Source organism: Westerdykella ornata (assembly GCF_010094085.1).
Source record: "Westerdykella ornata strain CBS 379.55 unplaced genomic scaffold EI97scaffold_5, whole genome shotgun sequence".
NCBI lineage: Eukaryota > Fungi > Ascomycota > Dothideomycetes > Pleosporales > Sporormiaceae > Westerdykella > Westerdykella ornata.
This window is the reverse complement of record NW_022986855.1, coordinates 690,570-705,024: the sequence shown is the minus strand read 5'-3', so window position 1 is coordinate 705,024 and position 14,455 is coordinate 690,570. Positions and strand designations below refer to the sequence as shown.

The window sequence follows — 14,455 nt, the reverse complement described above, 5'->3', positions numbered from 1 at the left end:
AGAATCCCCCTAGATAGGACTACCACAGTCGGTAAGGGGGGGAATTTCCCCGACGCTAATGCACGACGAAAGGGGACGTGTATCAGAGTCCGAGCAGCCTCGTGCGAATGGCAGCGTCTTGGTATGTCGATGCCTTCCCAATGTGAGCTTAACAACGTCTTTAGCTCCCAGGAACCCATCCGCGGTCATGCTTCCTCGGACCTGTGCCATGGCGAGGCTGGACAACACTGGGCGATGCTTGTGCAGCATGACTCGTTGCGAGGATGAGAGCCTACTGAAGAGGGCGGTTCCCGCTGTTGTGAAGGAGAGGCGCACATTTGCCAAAAAGAATTCCGTTTCTCACATGTCGGGGTTTCTGGAAGCTGGGTGAAGAAGACGAGTTTGTGAAGCGCCGTTCAACGATCGGCACTTGTGGAAAGCCTCATCGATAAGGTTGAAGTGCTTGGTGGATGTTCGGGTGCCTCCTTTGGCCAATCTTCCCCACTACATCTCCGATCACTGCGAAAAACAATGGTTCAACAACACGGGTATCCTGATGAGGATCGAGGGCCACGACTGGCTGCGGCCTACATTGCTGGATGCGCCATTTCCTTTGTGTTTGTCGCCATGAGATTGACGGCCAGGTATAGCATTGCCGGCGTGGGCATAGACGACTGGTGTATGCTCGCAAGTTGGGTGAGTCTTGATATGAACTCTTTTTGGTAGTACAATCATTGACACGCCATCTCAGATCGTTTTTATACCTCTCACAGTCTTGGTGAGCATGTTCTCCCTCACTGGCGGCACCAGACATCTCGCGTACCTCTCCAACGACCAAGCGCGCACCAACTATATCCTAGAACTGAACTGGATCGCCCAACCCTTCGCCATTCTCTGTCTCGGCTTGAGCAAAATCGCCGTCGGTTTCCTTATCATTCGTCTACTCAATCGCTCGTCCGTCTGGCGCCGCTGGAGCCTTTACTTTTTCAGCGCCTTGACTGCCATCAACACCATCCTTATGATAATCTTTACCTTTGTACAATGCAAGAATCCCGCCGCTTTGTGGGATTCGGAAATCAAGAAGACTACCGAATGCTGGGACCCGAAGATCCAGAGTAGCTTTTCCATCTATGGGGCCAGCATGCATGCTGTTGTGGACTTCTTCCTGGCGCTGGTGCCCGTCACGCTTGTGTGGCGGTTGAAGACGGATCTCAGGAAGAGGGTGGCTCTTTGCGCTCTGCTGGGTTGTGGTTGCTTGTAAGCATTCTCGTTGGTGTTGCGTCAAATGCTCACTAATACTGACTTCCTCCAGGACGGGAATATCCGCAGCTATCAAGACGACGAAGCTTAACGGCTTAAACGCCCGGTCAGACTTCACCTGGGAAACCTTCTCCCTCTTCCTGTGGACTGGGTACGTAAAAAAACCCCCATTGTCGCTTAGATCACTCTCCCTAACACGAACCACGACAGCATCGAAATCATTCTCTCCATCGTCTGCGGCTCCATCCCCGCCCTCAAGCCCATCTACGGCCTCTGCATGGGCCGCCGCCCCTCCACCCACCCCTCCGGCCAACGCTACACCCACGGCACACCCAAAAGCGACAAAAAATACCGCCCCCAAGGAGCGTACGTGAGACAAAACGACGACGTAGCGCTCGCGCTTGCGCCGAATACGACGGCTTCGTCGACGGTGGTGATTGGAGGCCCCGCGGCGGAGGATTTCGAGATGGGGTATGAGGTCAAGGAGCAGATAGTGAGATCGGCGTCTGGAAGAAGGCTTTGATATAATGTATAATGTCTGCAATCAATAATACCCGGTTTTCGTTTGTGAAATGAGAAGTCTATGTTCCGAGTTCTTTGTTCCTTCTTGCGCGCGTTGAGGAGGTAGTTGGTTTGTCTACTCGAGGTAAATACGTGCTTCCAACACAGTGCTGTTGGATGCAGGCCCCTGTCTGATCATAAGTCGTAGGTCATGGTACCTACTGACTTGCTTCTCACCTAAGATATGCCTAAATGCACATTATACGACCCAAGACCTTTGCAAGCTCCAAAAAGGGTGAGTTTCAGAGTATTCTCGCCACGATATGCGGTCTTTCCGATATCGTGAACATGCCACGCCACACGACCTGGAAACACTCCCAGCTTCAACCATCGCTACACATCAGACGAACCACTACGATATGCAGTCTTCGCGAAGTCGTCTCGCCGTGAGTGCTGGACAATGCAAAGGGCGCGGTCAATGAAAACGCCTATTAGCACCACTCCTGCAGACGGGAACGAGATATCCTTCTACGACAATATAACATCGCAGCCATGGACGCGTTAATTGGGCATTACCGCACTTCACTCCATAGCCCCCCAATCCTGCATCATCTACATTGTCGAACACCGCAAGATAGGGAATCCGATCGGGATACCTGTTGAGACAGAGCTGGGGCTGGGAACCCTGAAACATCCCATCCCATCCCATCCCCATCCTCTCCCCTGATATTCGACTCGACTCCGCAGAACCCCGGACCGTATGGTTCTACAGTACACCCGTGAGTCGCTTAATCAGCCCCGAGCAACAACTTTGCAGCTTGACATAGGTAAACATACTTAGATAGACGCCATCGAGCAGGACTGGTGGAATCCAACCTATGAATGAGGAATGGTACGTGAGCAAATCATGTTCATAACAGCCTTCCATAGGAGATATATACCTAGCATTACCAAACGCCTAGCTGGAACGACCAAGTCTAGAGCTTGTAACACAAGCTTACCTCGTCTAGATAGCACATGACTTTCCCAGAAATAGGGCTAGAAAAAACCCCAGAGATGCAACATTTACACGAAGAGCATTGGAACCGAAAGAAGATGCAATGCGGACAACGACTTTTCCCCTCTATTTCACCAGAACAGGAGCGCTCTGCCTGGCCTTCTCAGCAGCGATATCGGCGAGCTTCTGCAGTTGCTTTGCGCGTAGCTGGCGGACGTATCTGAAGAGAAGGATGAACATCAATTCGATTCTGATGAACATGTTAGCGTCTTCTTAGTGTTTCCAACAATTCGACATACCTCTCTTTGGTCATCATAAGGAAGCCCTGCACGAGCAAACCCTTCAGGATCTGAGGACCGATGCCCTTGAACAGGCCAAGAAGACCCTCGTGCTCGACGATGAACCTCATAACCTCCGAGAATGATTTGAAAGGCTTGCCGTTCCTCGCGGGCGGTGGCTTGGACTGCAGGCCGACCTTTGCCACAATAAGGGGCTGGGTAGCAATGGTTGCAAGCATCTTTGACAGAGAGCCGAGTACTGAAAGGATGTTAGGCGACTTTCAGGAGCCTGTGACGCTGGGATACTCACAGAAAGCCTCAGTGGGTCGGAGGGTTTTCTTTCCAGGGAACAGAGTTTCCCTCAATCTCTGGTAGGCACCGTATGTTATGGCAGGGTTTACAACAAGGACCAAGCTGGCCTTCATCCCCCTCCACAGACCGGTCCAGCCATCCTCGCTATCAATGACCTCCTTGGCCGTTGCCAACATGCCCTTTCGCTCTGCCTTGCTGACAGTCTGTTGCCGCGTTGTAACCACCGCAATGGGTATCGTGAAGAGCTGCGCGACGGCTCCAGCCACCGCTCCCAGCGCCAATTCAATAGCAGTGCCCGGCGCGCTGGTCGTCTTACGGTACGTAAAGTAGAGACCACGCACGATCGTGTACCAGTAGAAGTAGGCGAAATTGGTGGAAGCAACGCCAATCAGCGAACCGGCCATCCCAGCGTAGAGCCCACCGAGGCCATCGGCTTTAACGATCTTGGAAATAGCATCGATAGTCGAGTGGTAGTGCTGGTCGTCGGCGGGATTGGAGTCGGCGGAGTGAGGGCGCTTCATCTGGACTTGGAGCCTCGTCTTCACACTGATTCCAGCCGTTAGCAGCGATTCCTTTCCGTGCTGGACTCGTGGGTCGTGTGTCGCCGAAGACTGCGCATCAAACGATTGTACTCACATGTCCAGCGGGTAAACCAGCGCATTGGCGATAACAGCGCCAGCAGAGCCTGCGATTGCGTTGCCCCATGGCGGCAAAATCTCTACTTTGGACTGTCCTGCCATTGTGGTCGTGTATTATCTGTAGAAAGCCGAGGAGGATGGCACGGCTTGTGAGCACGGCAACAGTTCCGGGGTTGTCGCAGAGGGGTAAAGAAATAGATTGCGCTGCAGAAGTGCTATCTCATGGCAACAACAACGAAGCAACACCGGGGGAAGAAGAAAATACGAGTCCGGGAGGTCACCGACGTGTGGAGAAACGGGCGGGAAGCCGTCAAGACGTTCCCCAGCCCGATGGAGGAGAGGTTGTCGAGTTCCGAAATAGACCGAGGTTCAATGTCAGAGGCTGCCAAGATTTGCGACATCATCATGCGCCCGTGCACCGCGGGGTGCTCCTCGAGATGAATAGTTCTGGGAGTTGTATTTTCGTGGATCCATAAGGTGATGAGAGGAGCAGAGAAGTTAATGCTGTTAGGAGTTCAACGTATGTTGACGGACGCGAGTGGGAAGGTGGGAGTAGCATAATGGCCCAGGAACCAATCAGTCGCGTCAACATCCTCTCGGGTGCTCACGTGCTGGATGCGCTAGTGGGAGGCTTGACTCCAACCTCAACACCACAGATGGCATCGCAGTATCTACAAACCACACCTCATCGCGCGGTACGACCTTTCAAGGTTGGAAGGATGGCGGAGGAAATCACATGACAGCCAGGGACGGACTACCGTGCTCACAAGATTTGGTTGACCAAAACCCGTGTTCGGCCTCTCGGGCGACATGGAGGACTCAAAGGAACAGCTTGAAGCTTACAGGCGTGCCGCAAGTGTCAGTCGCCACTACTCACCGCAGCCGCTGAGGAGGTACCTAGAGAAATTCATATGTGCTTACTTTCGGCCCGCAGACCGCTCAGTCGCAGCTACGGTATGCTACCAGCAAGGACGAGGCCCTTCGGCTGGCCATCAACGCGGCCGAGAACTTGATGGAAGCCATGAAGCTCGCGGGTTCAGCCGAGAAGAAGGTACTGAGGCTGGAGTGTCAAGACATGATGAGTGCCGCTGAGCGGATCAAGGCCTCTGAATGGACCCCAGCAGCAAGACCTACTGCAGCCTCGCTAAGAGGCGGCCCCTTCCCAAGCTCAAATCAACGCTCTGGTCCTGATTTGAGCTCACCCTCTCCTCCTGTCAACCTTTCTGTCAATTCGTCCATGTCTTCGTCAACAGATACAGTCACCAAGGGCACTCTAGGGTTCAGAGGCGAACCAGCACGCACTGACGCAGAAAGGACTTTCAAGGAGAAGGCAGTTCCGGTTCTGGAATCTAGGGATGCCATGGACGCTGCGTCCAGGGCCGTTCCTCCAGCTGCTACGATCTTTCGTCCTAAAGAGCCAGTGTCGACCCGAAAACGCTCAAACCGGGAAAGTATCATTATGCTGAAGGCGTCAGCTGTCAACGGCTTCAAGTTTCCACCTTGGGAGAAGAATCCAACCCCCGATGAATTCTCGGTAATAGATGGAGCTCCCTCATTCATGTACGTCTAGAAGCAAGAAGCACCCGAGAATTGTTCGCCGCTCAAATCAATAGGGATTCTCGCGATCTCAGTCTGTCTTCCTATCAGCAAGAATTATTCGCAGGATGGGTGCGCGCTGCTGAAGCTCTCCCGCCTGCCTCGATGTATCCTCATGGCAAGAATGGCCGGGGCCCGGTGATGGTATCTGACCCTCCTATTGACCTCGTCCAAGACGCAGCAACAGACTGCTCTGTCGTAGCCAGCCTATGTGCTGCTGTTGCTCGAGCTGAGCGGGGCCATGATCAGGTTCGGTGCGCCAGCCCCTCTGAAATCCGTGGCTAATTCAACAGCTGCTCTCCAAAATCATCTGGCCATATGATGAAAAGAGCGGCTGCCCACTGTTGTCTCCGAATGGTAAATATGTTGTACGCTTGAACTTCAACGGCTGCTGGCGGAAGGTTGTCATCGATGATCGATTGCCTGTGTCTAAAACCCACCGACTCCTACACGTCATCGATCGACACAATCCATCCTTGTTGTGGCCAGCCCTCATAGAGAAGGCATATCTTAAAACCCGGGGTGGCTATGACTTTCCGGGAAGTAATTCTTGTAACGACTTATGGACATTGACCGGTTGGATACCGGAAGAAGTATATTTGCAAGAGTAAGTTCCCTCTTGGACAAGTTATAGCGTTGCTCACATAAGAATGAAGGGCGGAGACCGTCCCCAATAAGCTCTGGAGGCGGATATACAACTCATTCCGACATGGAGACGTTCTAGTCACGCTGGGGACTGGTAAGTTGTCCCATGCGCAGGAGTACGAGTTTGGCTTGGAGAGTCAGCACAGCTATGTGGTATTGGACATGAAAGAAACGGATGACGACCGGTTGTTCCTTGTCAAGAACCCTTGGTTGGAGGGCAAGGGATGGCGTGGGGACCACACTACAGATGGACAGACCCAGGGTGAATCCCTTCCCGAACCTACTGATGGCACTGCCATGATTGCTCCATCCAGCGGCAGCGGCCAACCGACAACGTTCTGGATCGGGCTTCACCAAGTCATACAACATTACGAGCGTCTATACCTGAACTGGAACCCAGGCTTGTTCCGTCATCGCCAAGATATACATTTCGAATGGACCCTCGATGGTGAATCCAATCGGCGAGTAGGCACATGCATTGCCAACCAGCCTCAATTCGCGTTCGCATCAAAAGGTACGGATATCGTCTACTTTCTGCTCTCTCGGCATTTCCGTGATAGACCTGGAAACCCGAACGATGAGTCCGCACACGGAGCTGGTCCACAAGACACCCATCGCCCTCCGGGAGACGTACTAGAGGGGTTCATGAGTATCTCAGTCTATGACGGCAAGGGACAGCATATGTACGTCAAAGATCTGGATGTGGAGCGCGCACCTTATGTGAATACTCCTCAATGCCTCTTGCGATGGGATCCACAAGCGGGGAAGACCTATACAGTGGTGATTGATCAGGACGAATTTCCGGAGGGAACATGTACCTTTTCTCTATCGGCATTTTCCAATGCGCAGCTGTCTCTCGAACCAGCAACAAGGTTCTATCCTTGCCAGCAGGTCGTCCAAGGTGCATGGACCAGCCATACAGCTGGTGGAGATGCTCAGACACCGACCTACTACAGGAATCCTCAGTATGCATTGGAAGTTCGACATCCGACCTCTCTGGCCATGTTGCTGACAAGTACGACGCACTCGAACCCGCTCAATGTGAAGCTTACATTAGGCCGTGGGAAACGGGTGTATCGCCTGCAAAGTCGAGATGTAGTGGCCGACTCGGGCAACTACAAGGGAGGATGCGCATTCGCCTCGTGCAAGGATCTTCAACCGGGGCTTTACACGGTCATATGCTCTCTCTTCGAAGCTGAAAAGACGGGAGACTACGTTTTACGGGTCGACAGCACTGATGAAGTGGTATTGAAAGCCATACCGCGCGATGGGGCAGGACTTTTGGCAATGAAAATTGCTCCAGCTCGCTTTGCACCGGGGGTTCACAAGCTAGCGGTTCCGATCCGGCCGCGGCGACTGGTGACGGTCACAATGGCCGCTCAGTCTCTGAAAGCGGCCAACACACACACGCAGCGGGCGAGGAAGGTCAGCCGAAGTGGAAACCCATGGCGATTGAGTATCGAGCAGGGGCGGGGACCGAACCGCAGGTTTCTGCTGAGCAGTGAAGACGGGGAGTACTCGGATAGTGTCATGATACGGACGGAACCTGTCGACTTGGAACCGTCGATGCTGATGTATGCAGATATGTTCGTGGTCATCGAACGTCTTTCCAGCCCTAGCGGACCCATGGAGGAGTGGTACGAGGTGGAGATGCTGACCGACGTACCTGATGCATTCGACATCGGCGGTTGGCAAGAGCGTGACAATTGAGGTTGAGGCCAGGCATGCTAGATGGACAGGAGTTGAGCACACACTCGCTCTCGGACGGGTATGCCGAGAGGGGCATGACGTTGTACTGTAAAAGTACAGTATCAGTGCTAAAGGTGAGCTGCGGTACAGAAACACGCACCGCGGGAAGATCGGTTTCACATCCCGCGCCTGGGTGGCGCAGAGTGATGGTGGGTGAGGGGATGTCTTCACGTGGACTCACCAGCACTGCCTCGTTACACGAATGCTCTCCCTTTCCGTACGACGATGAAGCACATGGTATAGCCAGGCGGTTGGCACGCAATGGAATGTGGCACTGGCAGGTGGTGGCCCAGCGATTGGATGCCGTTTCACCGCCACGACCCTTGTCAAAGCCGCGGTTACAATGTTCAGGGACTAAAACGAGAAACGCACGGCGATAAGTAGGCAGTGAAGGATGGATAATGATAAGTACTTTCCGTCGGTCTGCGATCAAGTGCCCCCACTTCCTCCATCTGCGTGTTGTAAAATATAACTAACTCATAGTCGTCTCTTGACGCTTTTACATAGTAATTGTCCCTCATGACCACTGGACGTCAGTCTTAACCTCGCCAAGACACGATAAGGTTATCGGTACGTCAGAAATTGGCCTAAAAGTACCACAACAGTTCCATCCGCGGAGGGCGTGTGTGGCCCCTGCATTGCCTGCCCACCCCCAAACGACGGCCTACAGTCGATGCTTGGGACTTCTGACGACGACGACGACGACGACGACGAGCGTACTTCTGGAAGCCTAGTTGGACGAATCCACGAACAGTACAGCGTAGAGCTATCCCTTGCAGCTTCAACACAGCCTCTCACCCCTCCAACTCCTTGATCCCCTCCCCGCCTACACCCGCAATCTACTTTTTACATCGCCGACACCTTCGAATCAATATTTCTTCCCCTCCTCCATGGTCCAGCCATCCAACAACGTAGGGCCCTCTGCGGCAAATGGGGTTGTCGAGCCCACGGCACCGTCCAGTACCCAAGTCGAGAAGCCGCCCGACGACACGTCCAAGCTTAAGACGTTCCTCGGCGTGTTGCGGAAGTATGGAGAAGTTGTGGAACAAGTGCTTGGAGCCAGTCTGACTTCCATCAGGTTCATCGGTGTAGCCGATCTCGCCTCCGTCCGCTTTTCTCTCCCCGCACACCTGCTGGAACCCACGCCGAATCTTGGTATGCCCTAACCCAACGACACGCCTGAATATCGAGGGTTTGACTGACGCCCTGCAGAGTACTGGAACTATCTCGACCGACCCGAGACGTTTATCAGTATCGGAGACTCGGACGAACCCCTCGGCCGTATGCTCGGGACCCTGCGATTTTGGTTCACAAAGGATTTGGTGCGCTACAGGCAACGATTCTATAAGGGGAGGTGGAACTGACTGGTATGCAGAAATATGTCAAGGGAAAGCCCTGCAAACCTTACAACTCCACACTCGGTGAATTCTTTAGGGTGAGGCTCCTCTCGCGTGAGACAATGTCATTCGCGACTAACATTTTCAGTGTAACTGGGAAGTCGAGGACTCGTCCCCTCCTCTCAAGCACACGCCCAGCTCGGTTCCCTCAAGCAGTTCCACAAGCACCTCGGGCGAGAACAGAGTCATCAAAGTTTCTTACCTCACCGAGCAGACCTCACATCATCCTCCCGTCTCGGCCTTCTATATTGACTGCCCTCAGAAGGGCATCGTTGCCCGCGGATACGATCAACTCAGTGCAAAGTTCACCGGCACGAGCATACGAGTAATAGCAGGAGCACACAATCTCGGCATTTTCATCACGCTGCAGAATCGCGACAACGAGGAGTATCAGTTGACCCATCCCGCTGCATATTTGGGAGGTCTCCTTCGAGGTCCTGGACATTGGTTGCTGTCGCGCCGTGCATGTCGTTGCTGACTGTGAGCAGGCTCCCTTAGCGTCTCGGTTGCGGACACATGCTATGTGACCTGCGTGAAGACAAAGATAAAGGTCATATTAGAGTATCTCGAGGAGGGATGGTTAGGACGGGCACAAAATAAGGTTATTGGTGCCATCTTCACCTACGATCCTGACAATGATACCATGAGCAAGGTTAGAGATGTCCCTGACAAGCTCGTTCTCGCACGGATCGAAGGCAACTGGCAAGACAAGATCTACTACACCCTCGGGAGTCAGCCCTTTAACAAGTCCTCCGTAAGTCCGACTAAGTACCTCTAGATTTGTAACCTGACAAGGTCGCAGGAGAAAATCTTGCTGATTGACCTCCACCCCCTTCACCCGGTCCCCAAAGTCATCCCACCTATGGAACAACAGCTCCCCAACGAGTCGCTCAAGTTCTGGAACAACGTTACCAATGCGATCCTCAACAAGCAGTACTCGTTAGCCACATCGCTGAAACAGGAGATTGAAGAGCGGCAGAGGGCAAAGGCAGCCGAACGTAAAGCACAGGGCAAGGAATGGCAACCCCGTTTCTTCACAGGTGCTGTGACGCCCGTTGGCAAGCCAAATCTGACAGAGGAAGGTGAGAAAGCCTTGAAAGGACTCCACGAGGGGCGATATGAGTTGGAACCTAATAAAGAGTTGGGTGCCTAGAGAGACAGTCTTATTCCTGTCGGGGAGTTTGGATATAACCGGCAGTCACTCGTTTCATGGGTTTCCCTTTTCGCATCAAGCCATGTTTGGAGTTCTGACTGGATGTCTGTATCCCATGCTTGTACACCAGGGTTCGGCGTTCCGGGCATTGGGAGAGGTGTGCCCATTGATGATCTGGTATGACTTCAATGCTTATGTTTGGGATATTAGATTTCTATGCTGCATCATCTAGGATACAGGCGCCCGTCGAGAGCACCGTCCGAGTCCATTGCCATGGTCTCCGTCTGTCACAATCTTCTTCGCCCATAGCACCACCATGGAGACATGTACCTACCACGCATTATTCGACCGACGTTGAGCAAGTGATATTCCATTGCTCCTTCGCTCCAAAGCATACCACGGGGAACACCATCCTTCGCCTTCCTTCACCGCCACCAGACTTCCCACCCACCCACATCCGACAAAACCTACCACTCCAGCTTGCCGTCCCTCCCGGTGAACGTCCCCGTCTCCCCGTCCTCCCCCAGCGTGCACACCCGCACAATATGCGGCATGGCCTCCTCGACCGTAATCTCCCCCTCGCCACCATTCATATCCGTCTTGACATACCCGGGACACACGGCATTGACCTTCCACCCTTGGTCACGGAACCGACTTGCATAGTGCGCCGCGAGCATATTAACAGCCGCCTTGCTGGCACGGTAGATGTGCATATCCGTCTCCGCATAGGGCCCTGCGGGATCGACGCGGGCGGTAATGGAGCCGAGTGTCGAAGATATAAAGACGATGGTCGGGGGCCGCCGAACGCCCCCACCGCCGGGGAGATGATGCTTCGCATTCCACTCCTGCGCCCTGCTCAGCAGCGGGATAAAAGCGTCCGTCACGGCCGCCGTACCGAAAACATTCGTATCGAACGTCTTGCGGAAGGCGTCGCGCGTGGGTTCCCCTTCTTCAATAGGGTAATGGTCCAGTGCGATGCCCGCGTTGTTGACGAGTAGGTCCAGGCGGCCGTGTTTGGCGAGCACGGCGGCGGCGGCGGCGCGGATCGAGGCGTCGCAGGTGAGGTCTAGGGGGAGGGGGTCGATGGAGAGGGGGAGGGAGGGGTTTGAGGAGCGGAGGGTTGTGAGTAGTTCGGCGGTGGTGGTGGTGGCGGGGGAGGAGGAGGTGGTGCGGGTGCCGAGGAGGATGTGGTAGCTGTGGTTGGTGGCGAGGGTGCGGGCGAGGGCGAGGCCGATGCCCCTGGTTGCGCCGGTGATGAGGGCGATGGGTTTGGTGGTATCGGTGGTAGTGGTGGGAGTGGGAGGGGACATGGTGGTGGAGGAAGGAGGAGAGGAAGACGAGGGAGAGGTAGAGGGAGAGAAAAGGGGGTTAGGGATGCTGGTGAGGTGTTAGTGGGAGAAGAAGAACATGTATGTGGATAATGAATGGGGAGTCTCCATACTTTATTTTCTGGAAATCCGGGTCCCCCGTCCGTCAGTCCGAGAAGAGAAGGTATGGCAAAAACGTGGGATGGAGCTTTCTTATGCACGTAAGCGTTTCGCGCGAGTGTTGGGCAACGTTTCACCGCTGGGGACTTGGGGGGATGTGGTAGTGGTACGGCAGGATGGGCGGAGGGTTGGCTGGTTGTTATGTAGAGGGTGGGTGGGTTGTACGGCGTTTGTGGGGTACGTTGACAGAGTGGTCAGTTTGGTGGGCGGTTGTTTGGTTGCTTTGTGGTTGGTTGGTTGGTGGTTGGTTTTGGGGTGGTACGTGGGGAGTGATGCCGCTTTATATACTTTTGTGGCTGGTTGGCGGTGAAAGAGTGGAACTGGTCATTGAGTAGAGATAGGATTATTTTAACTCACCTGTTCAGCGGACTGCTTTCTGAAAATGGAAGATGTGATTAGAGGCTCTGTTGATTTAGGTGCTATGTCATAGAGGAGTGGTTTCACACTTTCGAGATACCGCTGAGGGGCGAGGACGGTGATTGGATTGTTGATGGGTGTCTAGATGGTCGTTAGTCTAGGCGGGCGAGTAAGTGCCTTCACTGTGTAAGCTCAAGATCCAATCACGTAACACACCAGGCGCTCGATGGCCTTCCCGACAACCCCAGCTACGCAGGACGGTCCATTGAGCCCAGATAATGATGTATCGGCAGCTGAAATGCTCCGTGATTTCTCCCGTACTTATATATCGGCTGACGTTCAGACGTGAGCGTAGTCTGCTCGAACAATCTTGTGCCATCTTGTCAAGGCAGCTTGAAAGATTGTCGATGCATCCAGGGCGAGGCATTTTTCGCAGTAGTAAATATTACGTTTTCAACATCAAGTTTTATGAGTAGGCGGTCTTCTCATTGTTCAGAATAGGCGGTTTTCTCATTGTTCATCTCAATCAGATAGCGGTGCCAGACAGCGCACTCCCGAGGAGGCTTCGCTTGCGCATACGCAGGGTCATGCTGCAACTGATGGAGAAACTCCTCCTCCCTCTTCCTGCGCTGCTCACTACCTTCTTCGCCCCACTCCAACCGCAATCTAATTATGGTGTCTGCGATATCCTGCTCCATGCGCGCCAGTCGAGCATCGTGCTCCGAAAATAACATCTCAAGGGTCTCGGTTGGAAGTTTGAAATCCATCACGTCGTGAAGTTCATCGGTTGCATGGACCGCCCATGCCCGCGGTGTCTCAAATCGGAAATCGCATTCAGGAACGGGGCAGACAAACGGTGTCTGCGGGTTCTGTGTATAGTATGCCTCCATAGCCTGGATAAGCAATAGCCGTCGAGCACCGTATAGATAGCTAAGGCGTCTTACGTTGTAGTCAATGCGACAGAATGCCCCCACAGGCCCACGGAATGTTTTGGCAGGCGGCAGCACACTTTGCGTCGTGTCGTCGAAACTGTCGACACGATTCCATGTTGCTGGTTGACTGCGACCGTGCCAGACCGGTTGCCAGAGACTTTCCCTCATCAGATAGCTGCAGCCGGCCACTACCTGGAGGCATGAGGCTGACGCGCGAATTCCAGCAGGGCATCTCTCGGCCAACAGGGTGAGGACGGCGGGTGCTGCATCTCCTTCTTTGGTGTGACCGAGCTCCGAGTCCTTCAAGACAACATTTGTCGCGCAAGGCAGGCAGCGTTGAAGTGTCTGCCAGAAAGCGTCTGCCATCCGCTCCGCTGCATCGGCAGGAGATGGTCTTCTTCCGTATTGAGGTTCACCGTCGTCCCATGCCCTGCGAACAAAAGGTCCTCCAGTACCAAAGTCTACCTCTACATGCTTCATCAAGGCCAAGGCGGCCACGTCGTCGACTGTGTGGCCAGAGAACCCTCCGGCCTGCAGCCATGCGCCATCGACAACATATCGTGCGCCAGGATCAGACCAGAACAGCTTTCTGGCCTCGTCTCGCGTAGCAGAAGAGACATGCATGAGCTGGAAAAGCGTTGCGCTGCTGCAGGAACGGAGGATGCGCAGCTGGAGCTCTCTGGGCAGTCGAAGAAACTGCGGAAAGGGCACGTCCACCTGACAGGTCTGTTCTGGCTGGACATAGTCGTGGAAAGGGATGTACATCTCGCCCGAAAAGTCTGCATATAAATTCCAGTTCAGCGGGTCGGTACATGGGCGTTGAGAGACCAGAGGCATTGTTTAGCAGAAGGCGCTGTACTGGTACCGCAATCGACAAATGCGAGGAGGCGTTGGAAATGTTGGTTTGCTGCAGATTTGTAGCGGCAAAAAACTCGACTGAGCAAAAGCCTTGACTGCGTGGACAATTACCATAGGTGCTCGGTATTGAGCAGAGATTGCGTTTGCACCTTGACATCTACAGTCGTGGATTTTCACAGCCCGCGCCGCATCGCCAAGATTCCAATGTTCTCATACCATAGGGTATGTTGCACCATCAAATCCCTGACCTAGACACAGATAGACGCTCTGCCAAAACCGTGGCCAAAGGCGAGTCTCGGATTTCGCGTATGTGATA

At 53.8% G+C, this 14,455-nt stretch overlaps 6 protein-coding genes across 6 annotated transcripts; 3 read left to right on the top strand and 3 right to left on the bottom strand.

Annotated features, from left to right (window-relative positions):
• Window positions 1-510: 510 nt before the first annotated feature.
• EI97DRAFT_373146 (uncharacterized protein) lies at window positions 511-1,762 on the top strand (the record flags this gene model as incomplete). The annotated part of the gene is made up of 4 exons (XM_033795389.1): window positions 511-675; window positions 731-1,236; window positions 1,292-1,390; window positions 1,450-1,762. The coding sequence occupies 4 exons, from the start codon at window positions 511-513 to the stop codon at window positions 1,760-1,762; spliced, it is 1,083 nt and encodes a 360-aa protein (XP_033655894.1).
• Window positions 1,763-2,657: 895 nt separating this feature from the next.
• On the bottom strand, window positions 2,658-4,504 carry EI97DRAFT_431591 (putative peroxisomal carrier protein). Its single transcript, XM_033797976.1, has 4 exons — window positions 3,964-4,504; window positions 3,326-3,873; window positions 3,037-3,274; window positions 2,658-2,987 (listed from the first exon to the last, which is right to left on the bottom strand). Exons 1-4 carry the CDS (start codon window positions 4,065-4,067, stop codon window positions 2,864-2,866), a joined length of 1,014 nt encoding a protein of 337 aa, XP_033655893.1. The 5' UTR covers window positions 4,068-4,504; the 3' UTR covers window positions 2,658-2,863.
• Window positions 4,505-5,040: 536 nt separating this feature from the next.
• EI97DRAFT_449018 (cysteine proteinase) lies at window positions 5,041-7,916 on the top strand (the record flags this gene model as incomplete). Its single annotated transcript, XM_033800190.1, has 4 exons — window positions 5,041-5,525; window positions 5,579-5,810; window positions 5,855-6,168; window positions 6,218-7,916. The coding sequence occupies 4 exons, from the start codon at window positions 5,041-5,043 to the stop codon at window positions 7,914-7,916; spliced, it is 2,730 nt and encodes a 909-aa protein (XP_033655892.1).
• A 929-nt stretch (window positions 7,917-8,845) lies between these two features.
• Window positions 8,846-10,595, top strand: EI97DRAFT_486488 (uncharacterized protein; the record flags this gene model as incomplete). Its single annotated transcript, XM_033802165.1, has 7 exons — window positions 8,846-8,982; window positions 9,034-9,110; window positions 9,168-9,277; window positions 9,331-9,390; window positions 9,441-9,786; window positions 9,838-10,106; window positions 10,155-10,595. The coding sequence occupies 7 exons, from the start codon at window positions 8,846-8,848 to the stop codon at window positions 10,503-10,505; spliced, it is 1,350 nt and encodes a 449-aa protein (XP_033655891.1). The 3' UTR covers window positions 10,506-10,595.
• Window positions 10,596-10,972: 377 nt separating this feature from the next.
• EI97DRAFT_456767 (NAD(P)-binding protein) lies at window positions 10,973-11,815 on the bottom strand (the record flags this gene model as incomplete). The annotated part of the gene is made up of 1 exon (XM_033800760.1): window positions 10,973-11,815. One exon carries the CDS (start codon window positions 11,813-11,815, stop codon window positions 10,973-10,975), a length of 843 nt encoding a protein of 280 aa, XP_033655890.1.
• Window positions 11,816-12,834: 1,019 nt separating this feature from the next.
• On the bottom strand, window positions 12,835-14,273 carry EI97DRAFT_414808 (uncharacterized protein; the record flags this gene model as incomplete). The annotated part of the gene is made up of 1 exon (XM_033796837.1): window positions 12,835-14,273. Exon 1 carries the CDS (start codon window positions 14,116-14,118, stop codon window positions 12,835-12,837), a length of 1,284 nt encoding a protein of 427 aa, XP_033655889.1. The 5' UTR covers window positions 14,119-14,273.
• Between the last annotated feature and the right edge of the window lie 182 nt (window positions 14,274-14,455).

What these genes read in the sequence shown, in the direction of transcription:
- EI97DRAFT_431591 (XM_033797976.1), bottom strand. Translation starts at nt 4,067, where the DNA reads ATGGCAGGACAGTCCAAAGTAGAGATTTTGCCGCCATGGGGCAACGCA. An exon ending in CTGGTTTACCCGCTGGACAT is followed by an intron (nt 3,874 to 3,963) that starts GTGAGTACAATC and finishes GGCTGGAATCAG; the next exon opens with TGTGAAGACGAGGCTCCAAG. An exon ending in CTTATGATGACCAAAGAGAG is followed by an intron (nt 2,988 to 3,036) that starts GTATGTCGAATT and finishes CATGTTCATCAG; the next exon opens with AATCGAATTGATGTTCATCC.